Source organism: Mercenaria mercenaria, chromosome 3 (assembly GCF_021730395.1).
Source record: "Mercenaria mercenaria strain notata chromosome 3, MADL_Memer_1, whole genome shotgun sequence".
In the NCBI taxonomy this organism is placed as follows: domain Eukaryota; kingdom Metazoa; phylum Mollusca; class Bivalvia; order Venerida; family Veneridae; genus Mercenaria; species Mercenaria mercenaria.
In genome coordinates, this window is record NC_069363.1 from 18,649,672 (window position 1) to 18,677,630 (window position 27,959).

Below are 27,959 nucleotides of genomic sequence, written 5' to 3' on the forward strand. Positions count from 1 at the left end.
CCTACAAAGTCATGTCTTATACTGAAGCTTAAACATAAGAATACATTTGAACTTGCAGAATAGATAAACTTATCACAAATGTTCATGAAGTAACACATAAAATGATATTCGTCACATGTTTGACGTCCTGAAAATGAAATAAAGCCATTACATAAAGCTTGCATTACACTTGTGTAACAAAACTTTGACGTTGACGTCGTTTTAAGTCTAAGAGACGTTGGCCGAACTGACTTGGTCTAAATAGGTAAAGAAAAGCGAAATGTGTATATTTCAGCAGGAAGAGCTTATTTTTGATAATAAGAATGTTTGGAAGCGTAATATAGAGTACTTCCTTTTTGAAGAGTATTAAATTCCTACCATAAACCTACTTTTTACTGCAATTCTCATGGGGGGGGGGGGGGGGGGGCGTAGGTTCAACCCCTACTGAGACCAATTTTTTCCCCTTATTTTCCTTTTTTTCTAGTAAGTTTTTACTTCTTTCAATACTTATAATTGATTTATTGTACAAAAGTGGGAAAAATTAATTCGATAAGAGATTTCTTGCTGTTCAAAGTGAATTTACCTCTGAAACAGAATGGGTACAGTTAGACATCTTTAAAAATATTGAGTTACATGCGGTAAAAGTTCTCTATTTTGCCTTCACTCTTTAGATTACATATTGTTGAAGAAATTTAGGTAGGTTTTACGTCTCCCCCAAGGTTATTTTTGAATGAAGTGAGCAAAATTCAAAACAGCACCAAAGGATTCGACCTTAAGTTTTCAATGTTGGAGTTAGAATTCTGTCTCATCAAATTCGTTTACTTGAGGCACCCTAGAAAAAATATTTATATGTATTATACCAGATTTATATAGCGCCCTTTTCATGATCAATTTCACGTTCAAAGGCGCTTTGCATAGTTCAAATGCAGCCACACAGGGCGCATAATTCATCCTCTGCTAGTACAGACACAGGGCGATCTGACCAGAGGGACAGAGTGAGACAAAGCCCGCAGTGAGAGATCAGAAATCAGATACAGGCTTGTCTGGCTAACTTAGCCTAGCTCGTTACTGGTTCTTTAACGTGCCCAGTGTATAGCACTGATACACGCAAGGATTGCCTGGGTTCCTGACCAGTACACCTCTAGCTGGTTGGGAAACACTTAAAAGCGTTTCTGAAAATTCCCGAGTAGTTGCCGGGGATCGATCCCCGATCTCAGGATTGAAAGGCCAGTGTGCAAACCACTGTGCTATCCGTCCACACATAATGATACTGGCATTTTTATTTTGTGTTTTACAATTGTTTACCAATAATTTGATGTTTCTTTTATCAAATCTAATGGTGTAATAAATTCTCTGCAAACGTTTTGGATAGTGGTCATCACTCTGAAATTTGTCTCTACTTGAGCTTGAGGAGGTACAATAAGTTATAAAAATTTATAAAAAACGGCACGGTAAAAGTTGTTTAAAAATTGCAACACAGTGCGAAGCACGGCCACCTTTAAGAATATACCAAGCAAAATGCCATTTTGTAAACATTACTATTAGGGCTCTAATACCTTAAGGCTCAACAAGAAAAATGCTGTTTCAGAACCATTGATTCATAATGTGGATCAGTATGGATATTGAGTCGCAACATAATTTAAGCTATTTCACTTGCATTAATCCATTGTTTCGGCTCCAGCTACATTCTTTAAGCAATCTTAAAGGGCCAGACGGCACTGTATAATGTGATGCCGCGTATAATAGAATAGGAAAAATAAGTTTTACTGGAACACTATTATTTTTAGATAATTCCATATATATATCTGATTTGCTCTCCTGCATATTATACATGTTTTTAGTTTGAAACTGAATAAAAGAATGATCAGAATAGATTTGTTTTGCGCGAATACTTTTCAGAAATGAATTACCTAAATTTAACTATTTCTAGTTTACAATGCAAGTCTATAGAAAAATTAATAGTATTGTCGAAGCACATACTACATATAGGTTACCTAGCCTTTTTTTAGTTTGATATAAGACAAGAATACGTAATTTACACAAGACATCAGAATTAAAATAAAATATGTTAACAGTGTAACAGTTGTATGATTAATTTAACTAATCAGCAAACTTCATTTCAGTTGTCTACCTATGTTTAGTGTTGTTTTGATCTATGTATATGAATTTTCTGGTATAGTTTACATAGACGAAGTTTAGGAAGTCTTTTATAACGACAACCACCAACCGCAGATATTGAAGAAAAGCTCGCTTTTGAACAATATGCTTCTTTTGTGCGTCAGTAAAACGCCCAGGAAAGTAACAAAGAAGTAGCAATACTAGAATACATAACTTGTTCAAATGACATTATGGTTACTGTACGAATACACAATGGGTAGATTGTTTAGATAAGGCTAAATGTCTATAGAATGGTGTTCCATTACGTCTTGCACTGAAATGTATAGGACAAACCGTTTTGATATTTTTCATCGGTCTCGGGAGTGTCATGTTTGCTTATTAATTGGGAATCAATGTGAAATGACCGTTCCTTGGAAATCAGTGGGAGTGTTGCGGCGAGATACTGTCTACGTATTATACGTGGTATGACCTGAAATAGATAATATTACTGACAAAGGACAAATACTTTTAATTCATGTGGTGTGATGTTATGGCGTTTCGTGTAAAGAAACATTACAATGAGCAGTTTCAGCTCACCACAGTTCAACTTGTTCATTGTGACCTATTGTGACCAGTCAACACCTGACGTCCATCCTCCTGTTCACCCGTTCGGTTTCAGTCAACATTTACTTCGAACGGCATGTCATCTGAAATCTTTACTTGGAAAGTAACGAAACTTGACCTGGATATTCATTCGGAGATCCTCTTCCAAAAACATGCAAACTGTTCTGCTCCGTTTTGCATCTGGATCAACAGTGCTTGAAATAGAAAACCACATCTCCTTCTTAAACAATGACAAAATTTCGGAATAATTTTAAAGAAATGTTTCATAGGTAACCCTCTACCAAGAATTATTCCGAGTCAGGCGCCACAGGCCCGATTGGGCGATTCTGTGCTAAAATTTTAATAAATTGGAACAATTTGAAATAAATATACTATTTATTTGTGATATTTTTTAAAGTCGGATATACGTGGATATATGTCTTACTGAACAAAAGTGTTTGTTGTATCTGACTCAAAATATAACTTATCTACATTAATTTTTATGTGGTTCACTTCTATAATTATTATGCTAATGAAAACCCGTATTTTGTACCGAATACATGGAAAATCTGTAATCCTAGAATGACTCGATAGCCTAGTGGTAGAGCGTCCGCTTCGAGTACGGGAGGTCGTGGGTTCGATCCCCGGCCGCGTCATACCAAAGACGTGAAAATGGTACCAGTACCTCCCTTGCTGGGCGCTCAGCATTAAAAGGGAAACTGGCCTCTTCTCTCATACCCTCGTGGCGATGGATTCCATCAGGAATGAGGTGTCGGGAGTGATTAATATAAATTGTAGAACTTCCTTCGCAATCGACCTAAAATAAATTATGTATATAAAAAAAAATAAATATGGTCCCACCCTGGGGGTCACATGTTTTATATAGACTTAGATAGGGAAAATTTTGAAATCTTCTTGTCAAAAACCACAGGTCCTAGGGACTTTATAGGATGATTGGAAATGCAGAGTAGATGACCCTTATTGATATATGTCAAATATCAAGGCCACAGGGACTAGAACATGGAAATCCATCTCCAATAAGTAACTTGAGAACAATTTGACCTAGAACCTTCACACTTCATGGAGTGATAGGCCTTACAGAGTAGATGACCACGATTATTTTAGGATTATTAGATCAAAGGTCAAGGTCACAAGGGCCTGAACATGTAAAACCGTTTCTGATCAATAACTTGAGAACCACTTGACCCAAAGTGTTGAAACTTCATAGGATGATTGAACATGTAGAGTAGATGACCCTGTTGACTTTTGGAGTAACTTGATCAAAGATCAAGGTCACAGGGACCAGAACATGGAAAACGGTTTCCGATCAATAACTTGAGAACCATTTGACCCAGAACCTTTAAACTTCATAGGATGATAGGACGTACAGAGTAGATGACTTTATCGGTTTGGGGGTCACTTGAGCAAAGGTCAAGGTCATAGGGGTCTAAACATTGAAAACTCTTTCCCATCAATAACTGGAAAACTACTTGACCCATAACGTTGAAATTTCATAGGATGATTTGAGAGGCAGAGTAGATGACCCCCTAATCATTTTGTGATCACTAGATCAAAGGTCAAGGTCACAGGGGCCAGAACATGGAAAACCGTTTCCAATCCATTACTTGAGAACCAATAGGCCCAGAATGTTTGTGGGATGATTGGACATGCCGGGTAGATGATCCTTATTACAGCCAACCATCAGTGTCTCTTTGACTTTCGCTCCTGTCCCCTATTGACTTCTTGCCTATTACTACTATGCATTGGGGAAGAAATACGATTTTCTACATAAGCATCTAGTTGGTATGTAGTACCGTGTAGTAGTCCTTAACCAAGATTGTTCTAATTATTCCCATGGGGTTAAAACTAGCCCCGTCCGGGCGGGGTGGGGGGGCACAAGCAACTAAACCCATGATGGCCCTCTTGTCTAAGATTTACATTAAAAGTAATCCGAGTTTACTAACCGGTTCAAGTTTAAACTGACAACAAATCATGGCATAATTTCCAGAAAAAGAGGTTACAAACTGTGGACATAATTTGACAAAACACATAAAGATAGCCACCGAATGTATTCATTGTTAGCACTAGTTTTGTCGTTACCACGATATGGTAAATGCAACGGTATCGGTATGTTTGGAGCTGTCCAATATGGCCTCTTTTGAGTATAAAAAGGAGAACAATACCTAAGTTTTGCTGATTTCTACCATTAACACATACTTGTTGCATAAAAATTTATTACGGATTCAGTTTTCATTCTTAGATCCAAATTATTTGAAACAAAAAGATCAAATCTTCTAGTTTAAATAACTAATTAAGTCGAAATATTTTAATCACATTAATGATAAAAACAAAATTTGGAACATTTGACACGAAATTAAACAGTTTCTGTGAGTTTAAAAGATTTATTTATGCTAAATACCATTCAGATCGTTATGCCAGTTCGACAATTCCACTTCTTTTGACATTACCAGGTTTGCTGAACACAGTTTGGTGTCAAAACTTGAAAAGACATGGGAAATATCTTTAAGAGCTTACACGATGTTCCGTTGATTTTTTGTTTTGAGCGGCATTTGGACTACCGTTATTGTTATAATACATTGATTACCTCAGCAATGATAAAAAACATCAAAATATTTAAAGCCAATTTTGGAAGTGTCGCAGAATGATAACAGAGCAAGAATTGAACAACAATAATTATAGGTTATTAGCTTTGTATCGGGAAATATGCACGAGTTCTGCAGTGGAAATACTTATTCTTCCGCTAAAGAACGAGTGCATATTTCCTGATGCAAAGATAATAACCTTTTTATTACATACGTATCTACATGTATAGATGTAACGTAAACATTATGAATTTGTTCAATAGCCTGATTAAGATTGACAATACTGAACTAAATAAAGAATTAATACGAAGACCCACATTGAATTACGTCACGCACCCGATACGAAATTCAGGCGTCAGTGTATGGAAAAATATTGACGTTTCCGGTACCATTGTATCTTAACGGAGAATAGAAACCAGTATGTAATAACAGTTGTTTTCTATTGCATCGTTACATAAATATTTTGTTATGTAGTTATCTTCCGCAGTAACAGTTTCCTCCAGTCGTCAAAGACATCATTTGATTGAGTTTACGAATTTCCTTTGGCCTATGTATGTCGCAGTAATAGAAGTGCCCGGAATAACTTCATAATATTGGGAAAAACCACCACGTGACCAGGATTCACCGCGTTCCAATTTGTTTTCTTGTCAGCGAGAAGATACTTTGGACGATAGATCACTAAAAAGCTTTGAGATTAAAAGACATCGTCTCAGTTTTTGGTACCAAAACTAATAAATATCTGCTATTTGATATGTGTCTTTAACAAACGCTTAGTAAAAATGAGGAAACTTTGACAATCTTCTTATCAGAACCTGCCTGTGTGAATTCAAGATAATTTCAAACAGATGATTCTCTGGTGAACCTTTATTAAGAATGTTGAAATTATTCCAATTCGTCAAAAAACTAACAATAGAAATTTTCTTACATAGTTCTGTGGAAAACTTTGAAAATCTCTTAATCTGCAGGCCAGTTTTCAAAGTAATTTAGCAGAAATGTCTGAGCTGTAAAATTCTTGACAGCGATGTAGGGGCATCATGGCCCTCTTGTTTCAAATACGCTCTTAAAAGTCATCAGAATTTTTGAACTTATATATGACATCATCACTAAGTTTATATATGACATCATCACTTAGTTTATATATGACATCATCACTTAGCTTATATATGACATCATCACTTAGTTTATATATGACATCATCACTAAGTTTATATATGACATCATCACTAAGTTTACAGTCTCTACAATAGTGATTATTCGGGTTATACTTCATAGACTATGATAAAAAAAAAGACATGCTGTATTTAAGTCTTACACGACATCAGCCAGTCCTGGATGCTGCACTAGTCACAAAAGAAAGGTCAGTAAATATCAGATTTAGCAAACTGTTTAGTAATAAACTTTGATGTTGAACTAAACTAACTTGAAAGTCTATCCAGTTAATGTTAACCTTTACAAGACCACAGAAAATACGAAAATATATCGTTATATCTTTTATGAAAATTCAAATTATGCTAAGATAATCATAATATCCTGTGTATAGGTATGAATGATGAGTCGATAAAAAGGCGTGAAATGAAAGTGGTAGTTGTAATATGCATTCTCATCAAAGGGATTCTTTGCGTTGTTGTCCATCGTTAACAATTATCATAATAACAGGCTTGACATTTGTCTCCTGCCCATAAACTCGTTTGAACTTTTGTCTTCTTTTGGTCTACGAGGGAAGCGATTTTTAGCACAAGTACAAGTAAAAAGTTTACATTTTCACATTTTATTTTTTATGATTTATACTTTTTGCAGACATCTGTAGCCCCAGGAAGAAGCTTGTATAGCTTCATTTACTGAATGATACATTTGAGAGGTGTATACCCTTATTGAGGAGTTGTTTTAAATGTTAAACGGTGCTACTGTAGTAAAAACTGAAAACGGCCACATCTAAAAATTGATGATTTAAACCAGCTGCAATGTAAAAATAGTTAAAATTCAAAGTGAAGTAGCTACTTAAGACCTACGTTATTTCACTCGGGAGTCTCCCAGAAACCATTTATGACTCTGTGGAATATTTTTAAAGCAGAATACTTTTTGAAAGAAAATGACAATTTTTAATATAAGGAAATGTCTAGCCATGATGTCGGTTATGTTAGTGTTTTTATATCGCCCCTTACACACTGCTACACAATTGTAAAGCAAAATGGGGTGCCGTTCTACTACTCATTCATCATTTTGTAATATCCTAAATTCATTTTGAAACATCCTTCATTCAATTTTGATATATGATATTTTGTATCATCTTAAACTAATATAAAGATAACACAAAAAAAAAAAAAAGAATACATAAATATATGCGAATATTTTTTCATATCCTTAACTTGATTTAATTATATCTTAAATTAGTTTTTTGATTGATTGATTTATTTCAGTATATAAAATACATGGTATGGTACAAAACAAATTAAGAATTTCAAATATCACATATACAATGACTAGGAATTAAAACATATTGAAAGACAATTAAGAATCATTACTAACATAAAATACCAATAATTGCAAAAATGTACCAGGACATGTATTCATATACCCAGGATGACACAAAGAAGGGGAATGTGAATCCCCTTATTTCCGTTCACTGTGGTCCTGGAGTTCCATGATGTCTAAAATAAAGTTAATGATATCTCAAAATATGCAAGATAAAATTCGTTTTACATGATTTTTACTTATTGAATGATATCATAAAATTCGATTTTAAGATTTTCTTTCATATCGATATTAATAATTTGTTGAATAATATTATATATCTAATTTAAGACATCTAAAATTTATTAAATCATATCAAAATAGATCTAGTGATATCGCAAAATCAATCTATTTAATAATATTAATGATATTCTTAATTCTGTTTAATGTGAAATATTCAGTAATAACATATATTGATTTATGGATGTCATCAGATAGAGTTAAAGATATCATTAAATTGAATTAGTGATGTTATAAGATAAAATTACTTGTAAGATATGAAGTAACTGAATTATATACATCTATACATCATTTTGTGATATCTTCAAATGCATTAAATATTTAAAACATGAATTATGAATTTAGGACATCAATATATAGCGAATAAATAGTAAAACGGCAACTTGTGTAGCAACAGTCTTTCAGAGGTGTGAATAAATACAGCCTCTTGTGATTAACATAAAATATTGATAGTTTTATTATTCAAGCTGGAAAAAATGATAAATTATTATCCAAAATTAAGTAAATAAGTAAATACCATACGCTAATAAATAAATCCATCATTCTGTTTACATTGTCACAGAAAGGTTAATATCTTTCTCATTAGGCGATGTTAAATATTTAAAGAGACCTAGTTAAAACAACATTGTCCTTACCTATTTATGGTATTGACGGAAATGCGCAATTTTACCAAAAGTAGTTTAATAGTAATAAAGTCAATCATCTTTAACACAACGTACTTTCTAGTTATTAGACACTGTAACAATAAGATGTATTTATATATTTTTCTAGAGAGATTTTTTTCCGCACGAGCTTTTTATTGTACCCCGCGACAACAAAGTTGTAAGTGGGGGTATACTGATTTCAGGTTGTCTGTCTGTCCGTCTGTCTGTCCGTCTGACCGTAGACACAATTTTGTGCGTACCATCTCTCCTCATCCCCTTGACACAAATTAATGAAACTTCACACAAGTGATCAGTAACAACAGTAGTTGTGCATAGGGCATGTTAGGTTCTTTCAGAAAAAAAATTGTAGAGTTACGGGACTTTGTTTTTTGTTACTATACTATATACATAGACACAGTCTTGTGCTCACCATCTCTCCTGATCCCATTGACACAGTTTAATGAAACTTCACACAAGTGATCAGTAACAACAGTAGTTGTGCATAGGGCATGTTAGGTTCTTTCAGAAAAGAAACTTGCAGAGTTACGGGACTTTGTTTTTTGTTACTATACTATATACATAGACACAATCTTGTGTACGCCATCACTCCTCATCCCCTTGGCACAATTTAATGAAACTTCACACAAGTGATCAGTAACAACAGTAGTTGTGCATGGGGCATGTTAGGTTCTTTCAACAACAAAAATTGCAGAGTTATGGAACTTTGTTTCTTGTTAACATACTATTTACATACAGTCTGCATATGCAATCTTGTGTGCACCTAATCTTCCGAACACTTGCACACAATTTAATGAAACTTCACACAAGTGATCAGTACCAACCCTAGTTGTACATGGTGCATGTTACGTTCTTTTAGATAAATATTCTGCATAGTTATGGGACTTTGTTTTTTTTTGTTACTATACTGTATACATACAGTCTATATACATACAGTCCACATAATTATGCAATCTTGTGTGCGTCAAATTGCAATGTACTGTGTCAGTGCATACGGGGGGTACATTCATCACCTTTAGTGATAGCTCTAGTTCTCCTCGGAAAAAAAATATCAATGTGACTGCATACTTTTTTCTTTTCATGAAACAGACTGAATAAAACATGATGATGTAAAGATGGGTGTTCAAATGCACTTAAAGCTACAACTTCTCAGCATTAGTTGCAAAAACACACCTCTTATGTTGTTTTAAGGTCATTCAACCGTGTGCTATAAGTAAATCTTAGCACACTTCCTGTATCCATAATATTTTGGGAGCATACATCAGTTTACTAACGAATATGAGGCATCATTAAGTCATTATTTCATTTATTGATATCACATATCTATTTTGAAATATCAATAAATATTTGTGATATCATTAAATGCTTAAAAAGATATCGCATGAAGATTTATAGAAATCTATGAATCCATTATTTGATATCTTAAAATCAGTTATCAATTAACTAAACCGTTTGCGTGATTTATCGTGTGATTTACCACGGTTCAGAGTTCAAATGTACATGAATTGAACGATGTGGGCATTAGCCCAGGTAGTTAAATATCAAACCTTATGAACCATGACCCGTGGTAAATCAGACGATAAACCACAAAATTGCATTGCTTATTTTCATATAAATATGCTGAACTTGACTCATCCGAGTAGAAATGAACCGGACGTCCTGTGGCAATATGATACTAGTATTGTAATTTGACGTCATAATGTTCTCTCATTGGTCCGCGCACCAATCATTTGTTATTGCAAAATATAAAATGCTTGATTTACTTATTTGCTCAACTGATAAAAACGTCCGAGCTATGCTACAAGTTATGATATCCAGATTAATGATATCTGTATGATATACATAAATGAATATATGATACCACATAATGAACTTAACATGCTATTAATTAAAATAAAGATATTCTTACAAGGCTTGTTTTTGTGATATCACTAGATCTGTGTAACGATATCATTCAATATATTTTAGGTATCTTAAGTTTTATCAATGAAATCAATAAATGAGTATTCGATATTCAAATAGAAGGATGAGTTTGGATATCTTAAAATCGAATTTCAATAAAACATTCTTAATAGCACTTCTACTTTCTTTAAGGTTCACATACGTAAAGAAAGATAAGTTCCAAATTAGACACGTGAAAGTATCTATGAATAAAATCTGTAAGAAGATCCTTAAGGGTAGTTTTAAGAAAATGAAGTGAAAGTGTGTCAGTCACAGTTTTTGCTATAATTGTCCCCAGCTCTCGTGTTTTCCATGCTTTATACGTTATAACAAAGGTAAATCTAACTGATTGTCAGCCGTAATCTGCACCAGATAAACTAAACATTGATAATTCACATCCAGTAGTTCCTAATAACGCAAAAAGAATGCTGAAGAAAAAACATGTAACAAATCCGTTATGAAGGCTAAGGAAGGCTACTTTTTATATTGAGCTATATGTTTTATTATTTCATTATACTTAAACACTTGTAACATTACTGTATATCCTCTTTAATTATTTTGAAAATGAGCGCCGCTGTGCGTAAACCAATGTTAGGTCGAACAGTATGGTTCCAGATCAGACTGTATATCTGTAGATCTATATACTGTTCGCTTATTAGTTCCAAGCCAGTGCTGAAATTGATAAATCGTTAGTATGGATGCGTGATAAACAGTCAGTATGGATGCGTGATAAACGGTCAGTAAGGATGCGTGATAAACTTATGCATGCGTGAGAAACGATCAGTATGGATGCGGGGATAAACGAACAGTATGGATGTTAATAATTGAATCAAGTCAGATTATTAGCTTCAGCTATAGATATCGTTTCCTTGAGTAAATTTAGTATTTTCTTGTCGTTTTTATACTCCTACTTTACTCCAGCGATGCGGCAGCCATTTCGTTTAAATCTAAATTCATAAGGATATGGAATATACCCTGTCTGCACGTTACGTCCATTGACCAATAGAAATGCATGAAATTTGTAGAAGGCGAGGTAAAATGTAATATTAAGAAGTAGGCTTTCAAAGTATAGTCATAAAAGCACGATGTTTGTGCAGTAATGATAGGGTATCTCATGTTTAATGTTGAAACCATGCATTTGTACTTAAATACATAGCTACTTGTACTGTGCAAGTTTTGTTGTCCGCAACAGTGTTTAGACAAAACAATTCAGAGCCCATACTTCTGACAGTATTTTCTAACAAAATGTGTTATAACCACTAAAATCCTGTAAAATATAAAAGTACTACAGTGTCTGCAATAATACTTTGTTTATGTGTTATAAAAAATAAATAAAAGTTACTACAGTTTAAAAAATCATTGCCTATATATCTCTATAGTAGCAAAATCAATCGGATCGAGAAATCAATAACGCCGTCAGCGTATTTTCAAGGGAGACAATTTCATCGATAAGCCAGCGATATGGTTATGAAAGCTGACAATGAGTTTTGTTTAATATCGTTTTGACAGTATTTTAGCTGCTAAACGGCCGTCAGTTTATTTAGCCAGTGTTTTTGGATCATGTGCCAACATAAATTGTATTGAGGAATGATAGTGTTGACAAGTAAAAGCTAACGACGGAAAATGGAAGCTTGAATTCATGCGATAAGTCTATTTTGAGCTAACAAACGCAGCGTGTGATGTGAGAACTTGTGACATGAGAGACACCTTCGTAATTCACCTGATAATTAACGGTATCTTTAAACGATTCGAAAAGTATAAACTGCAAAATATTAATGGAAACCTTTGAACAGCAGCACGTATTACTTTTTCATGATTAACTTAGTCACGAAGTACAATAAATAAGTGTTATCTATATATTCATACCCCAATTCTGTCATTCTATTCGTTCATGATTGTTTTATAATATTGTCATTAAACACGAAATGTGATGTAGACATGACAGATAAATACTCAGGAATAAAAACAGTCACAAAAATATCAATGTTACTAACGTCACGAAAATATGAATGTCATTGTGGAAAGTGAAACCAAATAAGAAGTATGTAACTTCACCAATATTGGCATTTGACTTGTGGTTTTCCACTTTTTCTATTTAATTAGCACAGCAGCGTTTTCTGTTCCGTGTGGCGGTCGTAAAAAAGTCTTTCCGAGCTGTTATATTTCGATCCCTTCAGATCGTTCAGCACGACATTTATGTAGTGTTAGTGTACTGTGCAATATTTTAGCTTGAACAATTCGGTTTAGGTGGTTCCAATACTCCGGCTTCAATAGCTTTTGGTACAGTTTAAAAACCCCTAGGCTATGTTGCCTTTTTAATTGTGTCCTTTGGCAGTCTCTATGATATGCAGGCTCCATAACCTCAGATCTCCTTTAATTTCCAGTTTGTGCGTTTTCTCGTTTAGGGCAAAGTTATTATAGCAAGTGGGGATCATATGCCGTTTTCCATTGAATTGCACTCTGTGTACACTTGAAGGTTCCATGTACACCGCCGTATGAATACAATTGATTTAATACCCCAGTCACACGGCACAAGACCACAGTTATTTGCCCTTGGAAGTGGTTACGCGGAAAATAGTTCTTCTGTTTGATGGTGAATATTGGTGAATTTTTGACTGAAAGACCTGCAATAAATGGCATGATTTAATAGAGGAGATATGAAATAGTAGGTACATGTACAATCTGACAGAATGAAAATGTCAGAATATGCATAACATGACTTTTCGATAGGGCCTGTTTTGCCTGTTAGCGGCCATCTAGTGAGTATTCTTCATACGCATGTGATTTGGTTCAAAATGGTGGAAAAAAGAGCCGGTCAACCCAATGTTTACTGTGGCTGGAATTTTTTCTCTTGAATAGTTCTGTTGAGTTCAGGTATTTTTATAGGGGCTGGAATGCATGCAAAATTGCTATAGTGTCCAGTGCCTATATAGAACATATAGTAAAAATACCTGTGGTCTTACGCCACACATACGGCGCGGATAGCTACGTTTAGCCACGGATAAAATCGTAGTAATCCGTATCGATCCGTACCTGAGCCGTATCTCAAAGTAGTAATACGTATCAGACCGTACCAACACTTGGTCAAAATGTATTCAAGACTATCCTAAACTTGCAAGTTTCTCCAACTTTTGAACATGCACAAAAGTTTGAGCGATCTATAGCCATTTGAGCGTGACTTTAGTCCAACTTGGTTGAAACTTATTCATCCGTAGTTAAACGTACGTAAACGTAGTTATCCGTACTGAAACGTACCTTGCCCTATTGATTCGTAGCTGAACGTAGTTATCCGAGGCTGCCCGTACTAAAGCGTAGTTCAACGTAGTTCACCGCAGACCCTTCCACGCGCTGGGCATGTTGCCAGACGCAGTTAAACGTAGTTCAACGTAGTACTTATTCGCGTCCTGTATTTTTTGTTCCCCGTAGGGCTCAGGTAAGGATCAATACGGATTACTACGTTTCTATCTGTAGCTGAACGTAGCTATCCGCGCCGTATGTGTGACTGGGGTATAAGGCGTACTGCTCCGTACTTATCCGTGTCCGCCCCCACCACAAACCAATCCTATCCGCACCGTACCTCAACGCACGGACATATCTGTATGTGTGACTGTAGCTTAAGCTTAAGCCGTGCGTTGAGGTACGGTACCGATGGGATTGGTCTGTGGGGGCGGACACGGATAAGTACGGAGCAGTACGTCTTAGTACAGGAAAAATGGTGAGAAACGAGGAACAAAAAATAATACAGGAGGCGAATAATTACGGATAGGTACGACGTACTACGTTGATCTACGTTTTACTGCGCCTGGCAACTCGCCTGGCCGGGTCTGCGGTGAACTACGTTGAACAATGCTTAAGTACGGTCAGCCTCTGATAACTACGTTCAGCTACAGCAAGGTACGTTTCAGTACTGATAACTACGTTTTAGTACGTTTAACTATGGACGAATAAGGTAGCAGGGTACACTTGGATTCGAACATTTTGGGCACGGTCAGGCTTGCATGTAGCGAGTCGTAATATGGCACTTCCCTATTGTGCAGAATCAAAGTGGCCACTTTATAAATTGCGTGCATGTTTTGTGCTTTTAATTAATCACAAAATCAGGACTCTCATACAAGAATTCAGAAAGCTATCAAAACGAAAGTTGTACCCCATCCATTAAAAATAACACTCCAAAATCATCAATTTTGCACTTTTTGGACAGCCTGCAATGATCCCGTTGCAGGAACAATGTCCTTTTTTTTCATTTCTCAATTCAATAGGCACTACTGAACTACAGGATATTAATGGAATGTCGGCCTAGCCATCTCGTTTTGTTTTGTTTTTTCACAAAATAGCAAAAATGTACCCGAGTGCCAGTCAACAAACATGGAACTCTTAAATGATTTGAATTTCCCGCGCCGAAGATGACTCGTCGATTCATACAAAGCTAGCAGCTGTTAGTTTTACAACTGACATAAGAATTTTACATGTATCAGCTGTTCAAATTTTCTAAAGAATTAGCAATCATTATCTCTCACTGTAATTTACAGACATCCAAAATCACGAAGTTCTAATTATTACAAATATTGACGGGGGCCAAAATTCGAAGTGTACCCTGCTACCTAAGTTTCAACCAAGTTGGACTAAAGTCACGCTCAAATGGCTATAGATCGCTCAAACTTTTGTGCATGTTCAAAAGTTGGAGAAACTTGCAAGTTTGGAATAAGTCTTGAATACATTTTGACCAAGTGTTGGTACGGATTGATACGGATTACTACTTTGAGGTACGGCTCAGGTACGAATCGATACGGATTACTACGTTTCTATCCGTGGCTAAACGTATGTGTGACTGGGATTTTAAGTTCGGTACTTGTTGTATGTGTAAATGTAGAGTTCTGCTTAACCCGAGGGCTAGAGGGTGTGGATTTATAGCTTGCATTTACACTACCGTCCATGAAAAGGTTCAGTCAAACATAGCTTGCAACATTTTCATTTATGTCGTGTTGGTCGACCTGTGGTAATCCACTTCTTCTTTTTTGAAATAATTTTATGTGAAAAAAAATCTTGTTACCATCTTCGGATACGAACGATATTTGTCTACTCGTAAAGATAATTATAAATGCAAGAAAAATCACTGCAGAAAATAATAGTACACCCAAATCTATAGATTTTGTAGTACATAAGAGTATGCATATTGATTAGTGCAATGTGTTACTAAGAACTCTCTCTCCATTCTTACTTAATATTACATCCGTTTGAACCTCATCGAAGTGACACGCGTGAAGTGTTTCAAAATCTTGTTATGAGGAACATTAACAAAGCGAATGCTGATGTAAGACAAACAGAAGTGGTATGGTTCGTGCATACTTCACTTTCTGTTAACTCATCTATTATTGTGTGAACATTTGAGTTTCTTCTGAACATGTATAATGAAATAGAATAAAGGGATTTAGATAAAAAATAAGAACACAAAAGTGAGTTACGTATTTGTACAATATTCTTTCTCTCAATGCCCTCCAACGCTGTAGAAATTTGAATCAAATCTCTTCTAGAATAATCTTTATGACAGGTATGATAAAATAAAAGTAATTTAATGAAGTTGAGATAAAGGAGAATTATGGTTCGCAGAAATTTCATTTTCCCGAAATGTGTTCTATATCAGTCTTCAGTTTGAATAAATTCCCTTTGCCAGTTTTAAAGTTAAGCCACGGACACGTAACTTTATAAAGGGAGATGATTGAAAACGTAAGCAAGGTAAAGTTACGAATTTTGCAAACAAAGCTTTCTCGTAATGTTCTCCGTCATTGTGTAAATATTTATAAAAAATATCTTCAGTAGTTTAAGGGTAATCTCCGCATCGTGTGCCATACACGGAGAGCGTTTCCATTCCTCCTACGTCTTGGAGGGAGGGGGTGGGGCGGAGAAAGAAAATTTACTGACATCCTTGACATTACTTTGCTGTGCTGCAGCATCTGCGCCGTCTCTACATAAATAACTCTGTAATTTTATAGCACAGTTATGTTTCTATATTATCATTATTATCCATACATGAGCCTGTAATATGCTGATTGTACTTGACAAGCCAGTCTTTAGTTAATCTTACAATATTACCAAGAAAAAACTAATTACCTGCCTTGTCTGTAGTAAAAGAAATGTTTGACATTTTGGTATCATTCTTCAGCAACTCGAAGCTCCTAATTACCTATATGTTGGGATTCGGTGGTTCTGAACATTTTGTGCCAAACTGTTGAATTATTCATACTTTTCTATCAAAAATATTTTCTCTTATAATGTATAATATTTTGACTGAAATTAACATTCAGAGGAAAGATACGTCTTGTCATAAATAATACATTTAGTATTGCTTGCAAAGCCTCTCAACACCGGAAATTTTTCTAAATCAGACAATCGGTTTAAGAAGGTTCCACTTTAATCAGTATTAAAAAATATAGACGATTTTATCATGTACATTAGTATTTTCTACTTGCCGTCAGCATCGTTCATCATAATAATTATTTTGTGACTCCAATGTTCGTTTAAAAGAACATGTTAAATCATCATATTAAACCGACAAAATGTATGACATGACACATAAATCACACTTTTGATGGAATACATGACGACTGTTTTGTATTGAAGAATACCGGAAATATCATGATAAGTTCTATCCCATTACTTGGTATATTTTTTTTGACATCCATATTAAGAATATCAGTACGTTTATAGCGTATTTTAATTTTTATTCTCATTGTAATTAAAACCAGAAAGCACAATTTAATAGATATCCTTTCCTTTATGTGGTAAACACAATTCACTTTATATTATTTCCTTTGTTTATTAAACACCTAAACACGTGAAGAGGTTTATAGCATATATACATCGTAATGACATGTGAACAATGGTTTTCAGTATATCTAACACAAAATTTCATTGACAATTTCAGTTCCATAAAATTATTTTTCCGCACCTGTCAATCAGACTATCGTACCAGGCTAAAATTCAATGCAGTGGCATATCAAGCATAAAGGTTTTTAAGGTTTCGATGGAGGCCTTGAGAAACAAAAATCAAACAACACCAAATCATAGAAAGAAAGAGTTGTTTGACATGAAAAATGAACAGCATGTAAAACATGTATATTACTTTACGAAACAAGTGTCAGTATACTGATATAAACATTGAATTCCGGAAAAGGGGCTGCCTAAAGGGGCTCCACTTCCGGACAGTTAAACGCCTTTAAAAACTCACCATTTTCAAAGAACAGTTACACATGTTCGTTTTGATGCATTTGCAATAGCGTGCGAGTGGTGAAATTTCGCATAACAAGGTGGAACACAGTTTTCAGCAATTGTTTATCTTTATTTCTTTACAAATGGCATTCATTTTCAAAGGGAAACAACTGTTCCCGATTATTTTAAGTACAAATGGCATTCATTTTCAAAGGGAAACAACTGTTCCCGATTATTTTAAATACAAATGGCATTCATTTTCAAAGGGAAACAACTTTTTCCGATTATTTTAAGTAATCTTTGAGAAAAAGTTGTCTCCCTTTGAAAATGAATGCCATTTGTAAAGAAAAAAAGATAAACAATTGCTGAAAACTATGTTCCACCTTGTTACGTGAAATTTCACCACTCGCACGCTATTGCAAATGCATCAAAACAAACATGTGTAACAGTTCTTTGAAAATGGTGAGTTTTTAAAGGCGTTTAACTGTCCGGAAGTGGAGCCCCTTTAGGCAGCCCTTTTCCGGAATTCAATGTTTATATCAGTATACTGACACTTGTTTCGTAAAGTAATATACATGTTTTACATGCTGTTCAATTTTCATGTCAAACAACTCTTTCTTTCTATGATTTGGTGTTGTTTGATTTTTGTTTCTCAAGGCCTCCATCGAAACCTTAATACACTTTATAATGAAGTGTAATCCACGGACCAAATTATTGCGGAAGGACACATATTACAGGCAGCTCATGTAGGGATAATAATGATAATATAGAAACATAACTGTGCAATAAAAAATGCATAGTTACTTATGTAGAGACGACGCAGAAGATGCAACACAGCAAAGCAAGTAATTTTCCTTCTCCCAAGACGTATGAGGAACGATAATGGTCTCCTTGTATGTGCCCTTTCGCAATAATTTGTTCCGGGGATCACCCAAAAATTAAGTACATTTGTGACATATTAAAATAAATTTGTTAAATTTAGTGTGATATTAATTAGAATACAAATTTACATTAACAATTTCAATTGTCATAAATCTTATAAGAAAAGTCATCTAGCGATAGAAATACAAACTTACTTCGCCAAATATTATGAACTGCTAGCAAAATCCCTCTGTACCTTCTTTTGACAAAGCCATTATTCATATGAGAAAGTTTTCTACTGGACACACGAAACTCATTTAACATTTGATCAGTTTCTCATAAAAGTACAATTTGATTTTATTTCACATCTTCCAGTTAGCAGCCAGCTGAACAATTTAAAACTGTAACCTGAGACACTTGGTACTTCCTCTTGCGTCCCACATAGATCTTTACTAGCGCCAATGCCAATTTTAACATCAATATAATGTCTGACAGATATGATTACAAGAAATAAAATTTAGATGCTAAAAACCGATTCGGGAATCGTGTGAACATCAAAACCTTGAATCGAAACTATTATGAAGGAAATGAAAAATCCTATGTAGGTAACTTTGTATAAAGACGTTTCCATATCAGAAAAGTGTCTTGCATCTTTTATACACATGATAAGCTGGATTTTTATAAGATACTGTTTTAAAATGGTAATGACAAGGGTGTCTTTATGCTTCTGATACTATATTGATGAGGCAATGTACATGCAATTTAAAGAAATATGGCTCATGTCAATCAGTACAAGGGTAACAACTGTAAAAGAAGTTCAAAAACTTGATCAGATCCTAAATATAAACTCGTAGTATTGATGTATGGTAATAAAGTAGAAAGTAGCCTTTACAAAATTAGACATTAGACAAAGGAAAGACATTAAGATATAACTTTTTGTAAAGCTTTTGACAACATATTTAACCGAAACACAAACACCAGTGAGAAATTAAATTATGTTGTGGAAAAAATCAAGAAACAAAACTTTTGTACTGGATAGTCATACTAACTTATCTTTAGTATCATTATTCCGCACATTTTGGAATTATTGTCATTATTCTTTCACATTATGTATTAATATTTTTGTCCTTTTGTGTTTGTTTTTCAACTTGATTTGCCAACATATGCGCTGCCTATGAAATAGGTGTAAATGCATTTCTTAGCACGATTGCAAACAGACGATATAATCATTAGCACATTCCTGTAAGCACTGACGAAACATTTGACCAGCCCTTCCAACTTTGTGTTTTCCGTAACTGATTGTGCAGCTGAGATCACAGTTGTGCAGGACCCAGTCGCAGTGATCCACTGAACATAACTCATTCGACAGGCCTTCTGAAGGAATGGATATCTCGTCGAAAGGGAATGAATTCACCAAGAGGAGTATTGCTGACAAAACAACAACACAGCTTGAAAATGAAATCATTTTTCTGAAATAACAATATTACTATTATCATTATTGTGTTACCAATTGATTATAATATTAGTATAGAAATATAATTAAAATGTAAACACATATTTTACTTTTAAAAGAAATGGTCTCAGATTTATATTACAGTCTCAATATTTACAAAAAAACGTCAAATATTGTCTGTTAGACGGGTTATAATTTTATTTAAATCGAATTCAAAGCATACATATGTACTCAAGAAACAAAATACTTACGCCATTATGTCGAAAATCTACTAAAATATGAAGATCACAAAAGCAAAATATTGCAGTAAAATGTGTCGTTAGAAACGGTGCCAATCTCGAATTCTGTACAGCTTGTATGTTGTGAATAAAATAACGTTAACTTTCATTTGCAGCTCCTTTTATTTGTTGTTATTGTGATGTTAGGATAATTGGGAGAGTGTTATTTCTATAAAATAATGAATAGTGTCATTCATCTAGGAACCAAATTAACCAAATATGGCTATCTGACATTCGTTAATCTTCTCATTTTGTAGAAGTTTTCTAACAAAACAGCTATCTGCTCAAATGAGCGTAATGTTTTCATTTACATAAATAAGCCAAACGTCGGGTCTTCCGTATTAGGTAATGAGTAAAAAATGTCATTTTATGGAAAGTATTTAGTCCGTTATTACATTCTGTAAATTTCGATATATTTCTAGCCTTTAAATTCATATTAGACGATGTCATGGATCGCTTTCACTTGATTGAGAGATCAAACTAGTAATGTTATGGAAACGTAAGAATTAAACGTGGTAGTTTCGAAATATCTTGTAACTCTTTTTGCTTGATAGATGTGTCAGTTTCTTCGCAGATTGAAATCATTCCACATTTTTTTTACTCTTTACGTTCTACGACAGGTAATTTTAATCTATCGTCAGACTTCTTTGCTAATAAACGCGAAGTGTTTTTATTTTTGTTCTTGTATAAACGATTATCATTGAATAATAAATGGGGACCATACGCCGCTTTTCATGGAATTGCACTCTGTGCATCATTGAAGGTTCCATGTGCGAATGTCTCTAAATTATATTCCGGTACTTATAACATGTGTAAATATTGAGTTCTGCTCAACCCGGGGCTAGAGGGCGTGGACGGTAGCTTGTACTTCCACTACCGTCCATGAACAAGCTCAATACAAATCTGCAACATTTTCGTTTATGTCGTGCTATGCGACCTGTGGTTTTCCACTTTTTTATTTTACACTTAAATTTTACTTTAATATTTGCATATTGCATATATTACAATACATAACTGAAATTAACTTCGAAATAAACGTTATTATACTCATGATAATTAATCGTACTTGAATATATATTTAACAATATGAGAGTACAAATGTTGTTTATCTATAAAGAGATAAAGTTTTCACAGCGCTGTTGGTTACCTAAGTGTGTGTTCAGTAATCAAAGAAAAAGCAACATCTTGGTGTCAATGCTTTGTCGCTGAAAATGATTAATGAATACATTCTCATTAAAATTTCACATAAAACAATTATATCAATAAATCTGTCAATTAGATACGGTAAAGCTCCAAACTACAAAGCGGCTTTATCTAAACATTTAGGCCGAAGTGAAATATACATTTACATGGCTAAGTGTGAGAACATAAACGGTTCTCTGTTATATCCAGCAACAAGCAGTAAAGGAGTTTTATTTGACGGCATTGAAACCACTCGATGAACGGTAAAATGAAGAAAAAAGGCGAATATGGAATTTCCACTCTGGTAATTGGTTGAGAACGAGGGCGGAAGGGTAGGTTATAGGCAAAATCATCATTACAGACAGATTCAGTAACATTTTCCATATTTCATAAAGGAGCACAGGTGTGGCGGTCAACAAATTAATTCATAAAAAATACGATTATGTCTTTTAATCATTTCTGTGTGTAATACTCGGCAAATGAAGTTATATGATTGCACAAAACATCACTGATGTTTGCACCTTAAGCTACCTATGTGAAAAAAGCTACGAGATGTCGCTTAAAAACAAACAAAGCCTTGAGATGTCTGGTGGTTGCGGGTTTGCTAGAGTTATTTTCATTTTAAATGCCAGTCTATAAATATACATGTATAAGAAACAAATACTAATGTGCCTCATATCTAAGATAAACTCTGCCTGACCTTACATGAACAGCTGGAAGTCAGTGATGTAACCATGGGCTGGAATACCTAATTATTGACAGATCCTATATAATCTAAGTGGCTAGTGTGAATGGATAGAGGATGAATAAGAACTGCTTGATCATTGATAATTCATCCACATTGTTCATGAATGGGACTACTTTGTGTAGCACATGAACAAATTCCTTTGGATGTGATTTGGAATCAAATAAAGATGCTACATGATTGTCAGAAATACACTTAACTTTGGTAGCGGGATAAACCCGCAACCAAAAACATAACGAGTACCTGCATGTCACCTATTTGTACAAAATTATTACGTAGTAAACTTGTAACTAACCCAATAAAATTGTCTTGGCCTATCAAGATTCTTGTTCCCAGTAGTATATATAATAAAAGGCAACTATATGCATCAAATGTAAAAGCTAATTTACAGAGAGATGAAATGATAAGATAAACAGATCTCAAGGTAACTCACATTTTCTTATTTACATATTGATGTTGTCTTTGTACAGAAAAAAATGTTTGTTTTAAAGAGCTTTAAAGTCTTTGTGTTGAATATTCCAGATGAACTGTGCATCTACCACGGAATGCAGAACTTTTAAAAGTAATTTATAAATATAAATAAGGAGTAGTGTTCGTACTAGTTTAGATTTATTGGGTGTTTATGATATATTAACAAGCATATTAAAACATATACTTATAGATGAAGGTATACATTACTTATTGCCTCTCATGCGTATTGCTGGCTACAACGGAAGGACTTTTAAAAGACATCAGGACATATAAAGAATTTATTGCAACAGTGCATAATTTCTACAGAAGTTATGAGCGTGCTGCAGATATGAAGGAATTGGTAAGTTGAGCAGGCTTGTAGGTACGAAGGAAGTTGAGTGTGCTGTAGATATGAAGGAATTGGTAAGTTGAGCAGGCTTGTAGGTACGAAGGAAGTTGAGTGTGCTGTAGATATGAAGGAATTGGTAAGTTGAGCAGGCTTGTAGGTACGAAGGAAGTTGAGTGTGCTGTAGATATGAAGGAATTGGTAAGTTGAGCAGGCTTGTAGGTACGAAGGAAGTTGAGTGTGCTGTAGATATGAAGGAATTGGTAAGTTGAGCAGGCTTGTAGGTACGAAGGAAGTTGAGTGTGCTGTAGATATGAAGGAATTGGTAAGTTGAGCAGGCTTGTAGGTACGAAGGAAGTTGAGTGTGCTGTAGATATGAAGAAATTAGTATAGATTCGAAGATACTGTCCTATGAATGTGCTATAAATATGAATGGGTATAGATAGGAAGAAACTGGTAAGTTTAGCGTGCCGTAGATTTAAAAGAATTTGTGTATATACGAAGGAACTGGTAAGTTGAGCGAGCTGTAAATACGGATATGAAGGAATTAGTAAGTTGAGTGTGCTGTAGCTACAAAGGAAATGTTTCGTTGAGTGCGCTATAAATATGGACACGAAGGAATTGATGAGTGTGTTGTAAAAGCGAAGGAATTGGAAAATTGAGCAAGCTGTAGGTATAAAGAAATTAAGGAATTAGAAACATGATCGTGTATATGGGCTTTTATAGTATATGTTATTTGGTCAACAGTATGGCTTACCAGATAGAGTAGAAGGGTACTTTTTCTGAATTTCATTACGGTTTGCTTTTACCTACTTTTAATGAAAACATTTGCTACAGATAATGGTTTCTTTTGATATCAACATTCTTTTCTGTTTCAATTTAGACTTATTAGGCCCATCCAATAGTCTGCACTTAGGCATTTATGCTATTGTTAGCTTTTTACAATCTATCTTGGATGCAGAATCAATGTATACAAGAAAGAGGTAATATAAACTAAAAGCTGATTCATACTTTTGACTTATTTAAAGGTTGTTTTTTTGCATCTTTTTTAAATCTTTAATTATTGTTAGTCTTTCCAATTTTTATGCTATCGAGTGAAATTATGTTTATCAACATTCACTGTTAGGTTGAATGGAAGAGCTGGATGAACAACAGCAAGGTGAAATTTATGAAATGTCAGTTTCTAAGCTGTTTTGTTTGATTTTGCAGCACATTACTGGTCATGTTAAAAGGAAATCGATCTGCAGTGAAATTAAACATAGTCAAAATTGCAGTTACCCAAATATTCGCTATTGTCAATGGTAGCATACCACCAACCTATCACATAAGGGCTTTGATCTATCTATTAGTTTTAGTATGCACCTGTTCCATTTTCAAAAGTTGGCACCAATTTGTTATGCGTAACAAATTTGGTAACATATATAAACTTTGCCAATTTATTAATGTGTTTGTTGTAACACCGATGTTATTTAATCTGTTTCCGTAGCAATGGGATCCTTATCTACAAAGTCGCGCTGAGCTGTGGTCAGAGAATTGTTTCTGGGACCACCAGCGAGACGGTCTAGGGGAAAACCTGGCTTATTTCTGGACGAATGGACCTGGTTTATCAACTCTAGAAATCATAATTAAGTCCTGTCAGAACTGGTGGAAGGAGGTCAACGACTGGCACTGGTCAACTGACTGTGGACAGGCTTGCCATTATACACAGGTATTCCTCATTTCTAGCATTTAAAGACCGCTAACAAACCAATCGGCAGTTTACACTGGTTTAATATGTATTGAAAACTGTGGTAATGACTTCTAACAATTACCTAACGATTATAAATAAGTTTTTTAAATCTCTTAACTGATCATAACCCTTCTAGCTACAGAAAAATGTATGTCAATACATAAAATGTTTAAACAATTATAAGTTTAAACATTATAAACTTTCTAAATATGATAATGAACAAGCTTTTGAACAGTTCAGTGAATAAAATTTCATAAAAGGTTATACGGCACCTTAAAATTCCACCAATTGTTAAATACAACTGATAAATCAGAACTTGTCAAATTAGCAAACTTTGTTAAAGAAGCATTAGTTTTAAGAAACAATTGTCTTAATATTATTACATAACTATAAGTAGTTATCCTCCAGAATATTGGTTTGTAAAATTGTTTATCTTAACATTTCATTAAAATCTAGGCACACAACTGTGTTAATATGATACCTGTTATTATTATACATTCATTATTTTGTGACCAAATATGTTTAAAATTTTCATGTGTTTAGACGATGTACACTGTGCAAGTCTTAATAAATTTGTCTTGTCTTGTCTTGTCTTAAAAAGTTATTCACTTAATCCACTAATGCCTTTGAGAGGTTGTTACGGTGAGACTGTTTTGTAAAATTTGATACAAAGATATAATTTAACATATGTTAATTTATTCATGCATATGTGCAATAAATCTTCGTTTAAATGCAGCCAAAGTCATGCACTATGCAGATTGCCACTAAATTCATAACTAATTTTGGTAATATTCAGATAAACACGTTGCAAGATCGTTAAAGGAGTTATTGTTTTGTTTACGACACCATTAATTACTAAAACTGGACAAGAAAACCGCGTTTTATTATCTGTTTTGTTTTTACGAAGTCATTTTTCAAAGATAAAATATGATATTGTAAAGTTTAACACGTCAAATAATTCTAACTTGTCTCTTAAATCAGCCTGAAATGTGCGTATCTCTTAGGTCGTGGGCCAACATCTCAAAAAGTACACACGGAAATATACATTTTATTTTACAATATCAAAGACCATATGTTTATTTACGACGGAAAGAAGTTTTCGTTACAATCTACATTAAAGAAAATTCTGTTGACGAAAATGTCATCAAAATTGTAATTTTCCCGTAGACTCTCATTGTAAAAACTTGTGAGAAGTCCAAGTTTTCAAATCATTCTAACAAAACAAAACAAAAACACGACCCTGACTTCTTTATTTGCTGAATTTCCTAAGTATATTCTGAAGTTTTGAAAAGTCAGAGTTAATTCAGATTCTATACTGTAGTAAACATTTTGATCCGGACGTGCAGAACTACCTTAGCTTGAAGTATGAACTGTCGCCATCTTAAGACAGACGTAAATTGTTGCAAATATCACTTCCTTATATTAAGGCAATCCTCATTTCGACCTTTTTTCGTATTTTCACAAGTCTTCTTATAGATTTTATTCATATAGGTGTAACTTTTATTATATTACAGATGATATGGGGTAGTACGGAGAGGATTGGTTGTGCCCTCAGTAAATGTTCTAGTTTAAGGACAGATTCTGGGCGGTCATTCAATAATTCAGATTTCTTCGTCTGCTTTTACGATCCACCGTAAGTATGAATAAATAAGTAATCGCTTGAATGCTGTTGAAAAATATGAGCCGCGCCATGAGAAAACCAACATAGTGCATTTGCGACCAGCATGGATCCAGACCAGCCTGCGCATCCGCGCAGTCTGGTCAGGATCCATGCTGTTCGCTTTCAAAGCCTGTTGCAATTAGAGAAACTGTTAGTGAACAGCATGGATCCTGACCAGACTGCGCGGATGTGCAAGCTGGTCTGGATCCATGCTGGTCGCAAACGCACTATGTTGGTTTTCTCATGGCGCGGCTCATTATCATCTCATTGATAGCGTGATTGTCAAGGTAACCCTAACGGGGAATTTTATCCTGGTTTATTAAGTTTCACATGGTATTGAATTTTTGATAGACAAACTAACAGGTAACACCCCCACAAATATGTTACGTTCATTAGTGTTGAAATCATATATCATGCCATAAAAATTTAAGTGAACTTGATACATCGAAGCAAATTAGAATTTTCACCTACCGGTGTAATACGTCATTACTTTACTGTTTCTTTTTATATAGTTTTAAATAATCCTGTAGATTTTAATAAATACCGTAGCAAGCAAAATATGCTATTAATCAGGAAAATGTAAAATAAAGTTTGTGAAACTCAGGAGTCTGACGTACAAACTGTCCCGATGTTTAAGACTTACGGGATGAACATTATATACATATATATATATATATGAATTAACCATTTCTTTGTATTAAGTAAGGCAATCGCTGTATTAAACTTGGTGTAGGGAAACAAAACCAACTGATAGAAGGCAATATAAATTCCATTTCACCAATACCATGTGCTGTCAAATAAAAAAAAATAAAGCATTTTTCTAACACCGAGAAAAGATCTTTTCTCTGTCCATTGTTTGAAATAATCACCGTGTACACGTTTGGAAATCAGCGCTGTGGCATTTGAAGCATGTCCACTCCTTGTAGTCCAGATGACACAACTACATGTATATATAAATATGACATCACTATGTTGAAATGTGAATAAAATTAAACTTCTATTAATTATTTTCCTACAAACTAAATAGTGTTTTTTTTCTTATGCAGAGGCAACTTTGTTGGAAAATATCCTTATACTCTTGGAGAACAATGTACGAAATGTGATTATGGCGACACTTGTAATGGCGGCCTATGCTCAAAAACAACGGGTGGAGTTTCTACATCCCCGCAAGTGAACATGCTGAATAAGGTTAAAATGCAGCCAGATTCAGTTGTAACGTATTCAGAAGAATTAAATAAAGCGACGTTAAGTCCAAAATCTTCGCCGAAAACTTTTGTCCGAAGAGTAGTTTATAATTGGACACACTAGTAAGGCAAACAATTTTTGTTTGTAGAAATGTTGATTCATTGATAATGAAAAGTCATGATCAACAATTAGGTAAAATTTGTCGTCTTATCGGTAAAATTATCCCCC

The 27,959-nt window shown here is 34.4% G+C and overlaps 1 protein-coding gene across 2 annotated transcripts; it reads left to right on the forward strand.

Annotated features, from left to right (window-relative positions):
• Nucleotides 1–22,662: 22,662 nt before the first annotated feature.
• Nucleotides 22,663–27,904, forward strand: LOC123525340 (cysteine-rich secretory protein LCCL domain-containing 2-like). Of its 2 annotated transcripts, XM_045304307.2 has the most exons (5): nt 22,663–22,785; nt 23,023–23,172; nt 24,644–24,865; nt 26,401–26,519; nt 27,593–27,904. In XM_045304307.2, exons 2-5 carry the CDS (start codon nt 23,023–23,025, stop codon nt 27,852–27,854), a joined length of 753 nt encoding a protein of 250 aa, XP_045160242.2. In that variant the 5' UTR covers nt 22,663–22,785; the 3' UTR covers nt 27,855–27,904. The 2 variants fall into 2 exon arrangements, with proteins under 2 accessions (XP_045160242.2, XP_053393919.1); XM_053537944.1 differs by lacking the exons at nt 22,663–22,785; nt 23,023–23,172 and adding an exon at nt 23,485–23,613.
• The last annotated feature ends 55 nt before the right edge of the window (nt 27,905–27,959 follow it).

Excerpts from the sequence above, each read along its gene's own strand:
- LOC123525340 (XM_045304307.2), top strand. The coding sequence starts at position 23,023 with ATGAAGGTATACATTACTTATTGCCTCTCATGCGTATTGCTGGCTACA. Across the intron at positions 23,173-24,643 it reads CTGCAGATATGAAGGAATTG|CAATGGGATCCTTATCTACA; the intron begins GTAAGTTGAGCA and ends CTGTTTCCGTAG. Across the intron at positions 26,520-27,592 it reads GTCTGCTTTTACGATCCACC|AGGCAACTTTGTTGGAAAAT; the intron begins GTAAGTATGAAT and ends TTTCTTATGCAG.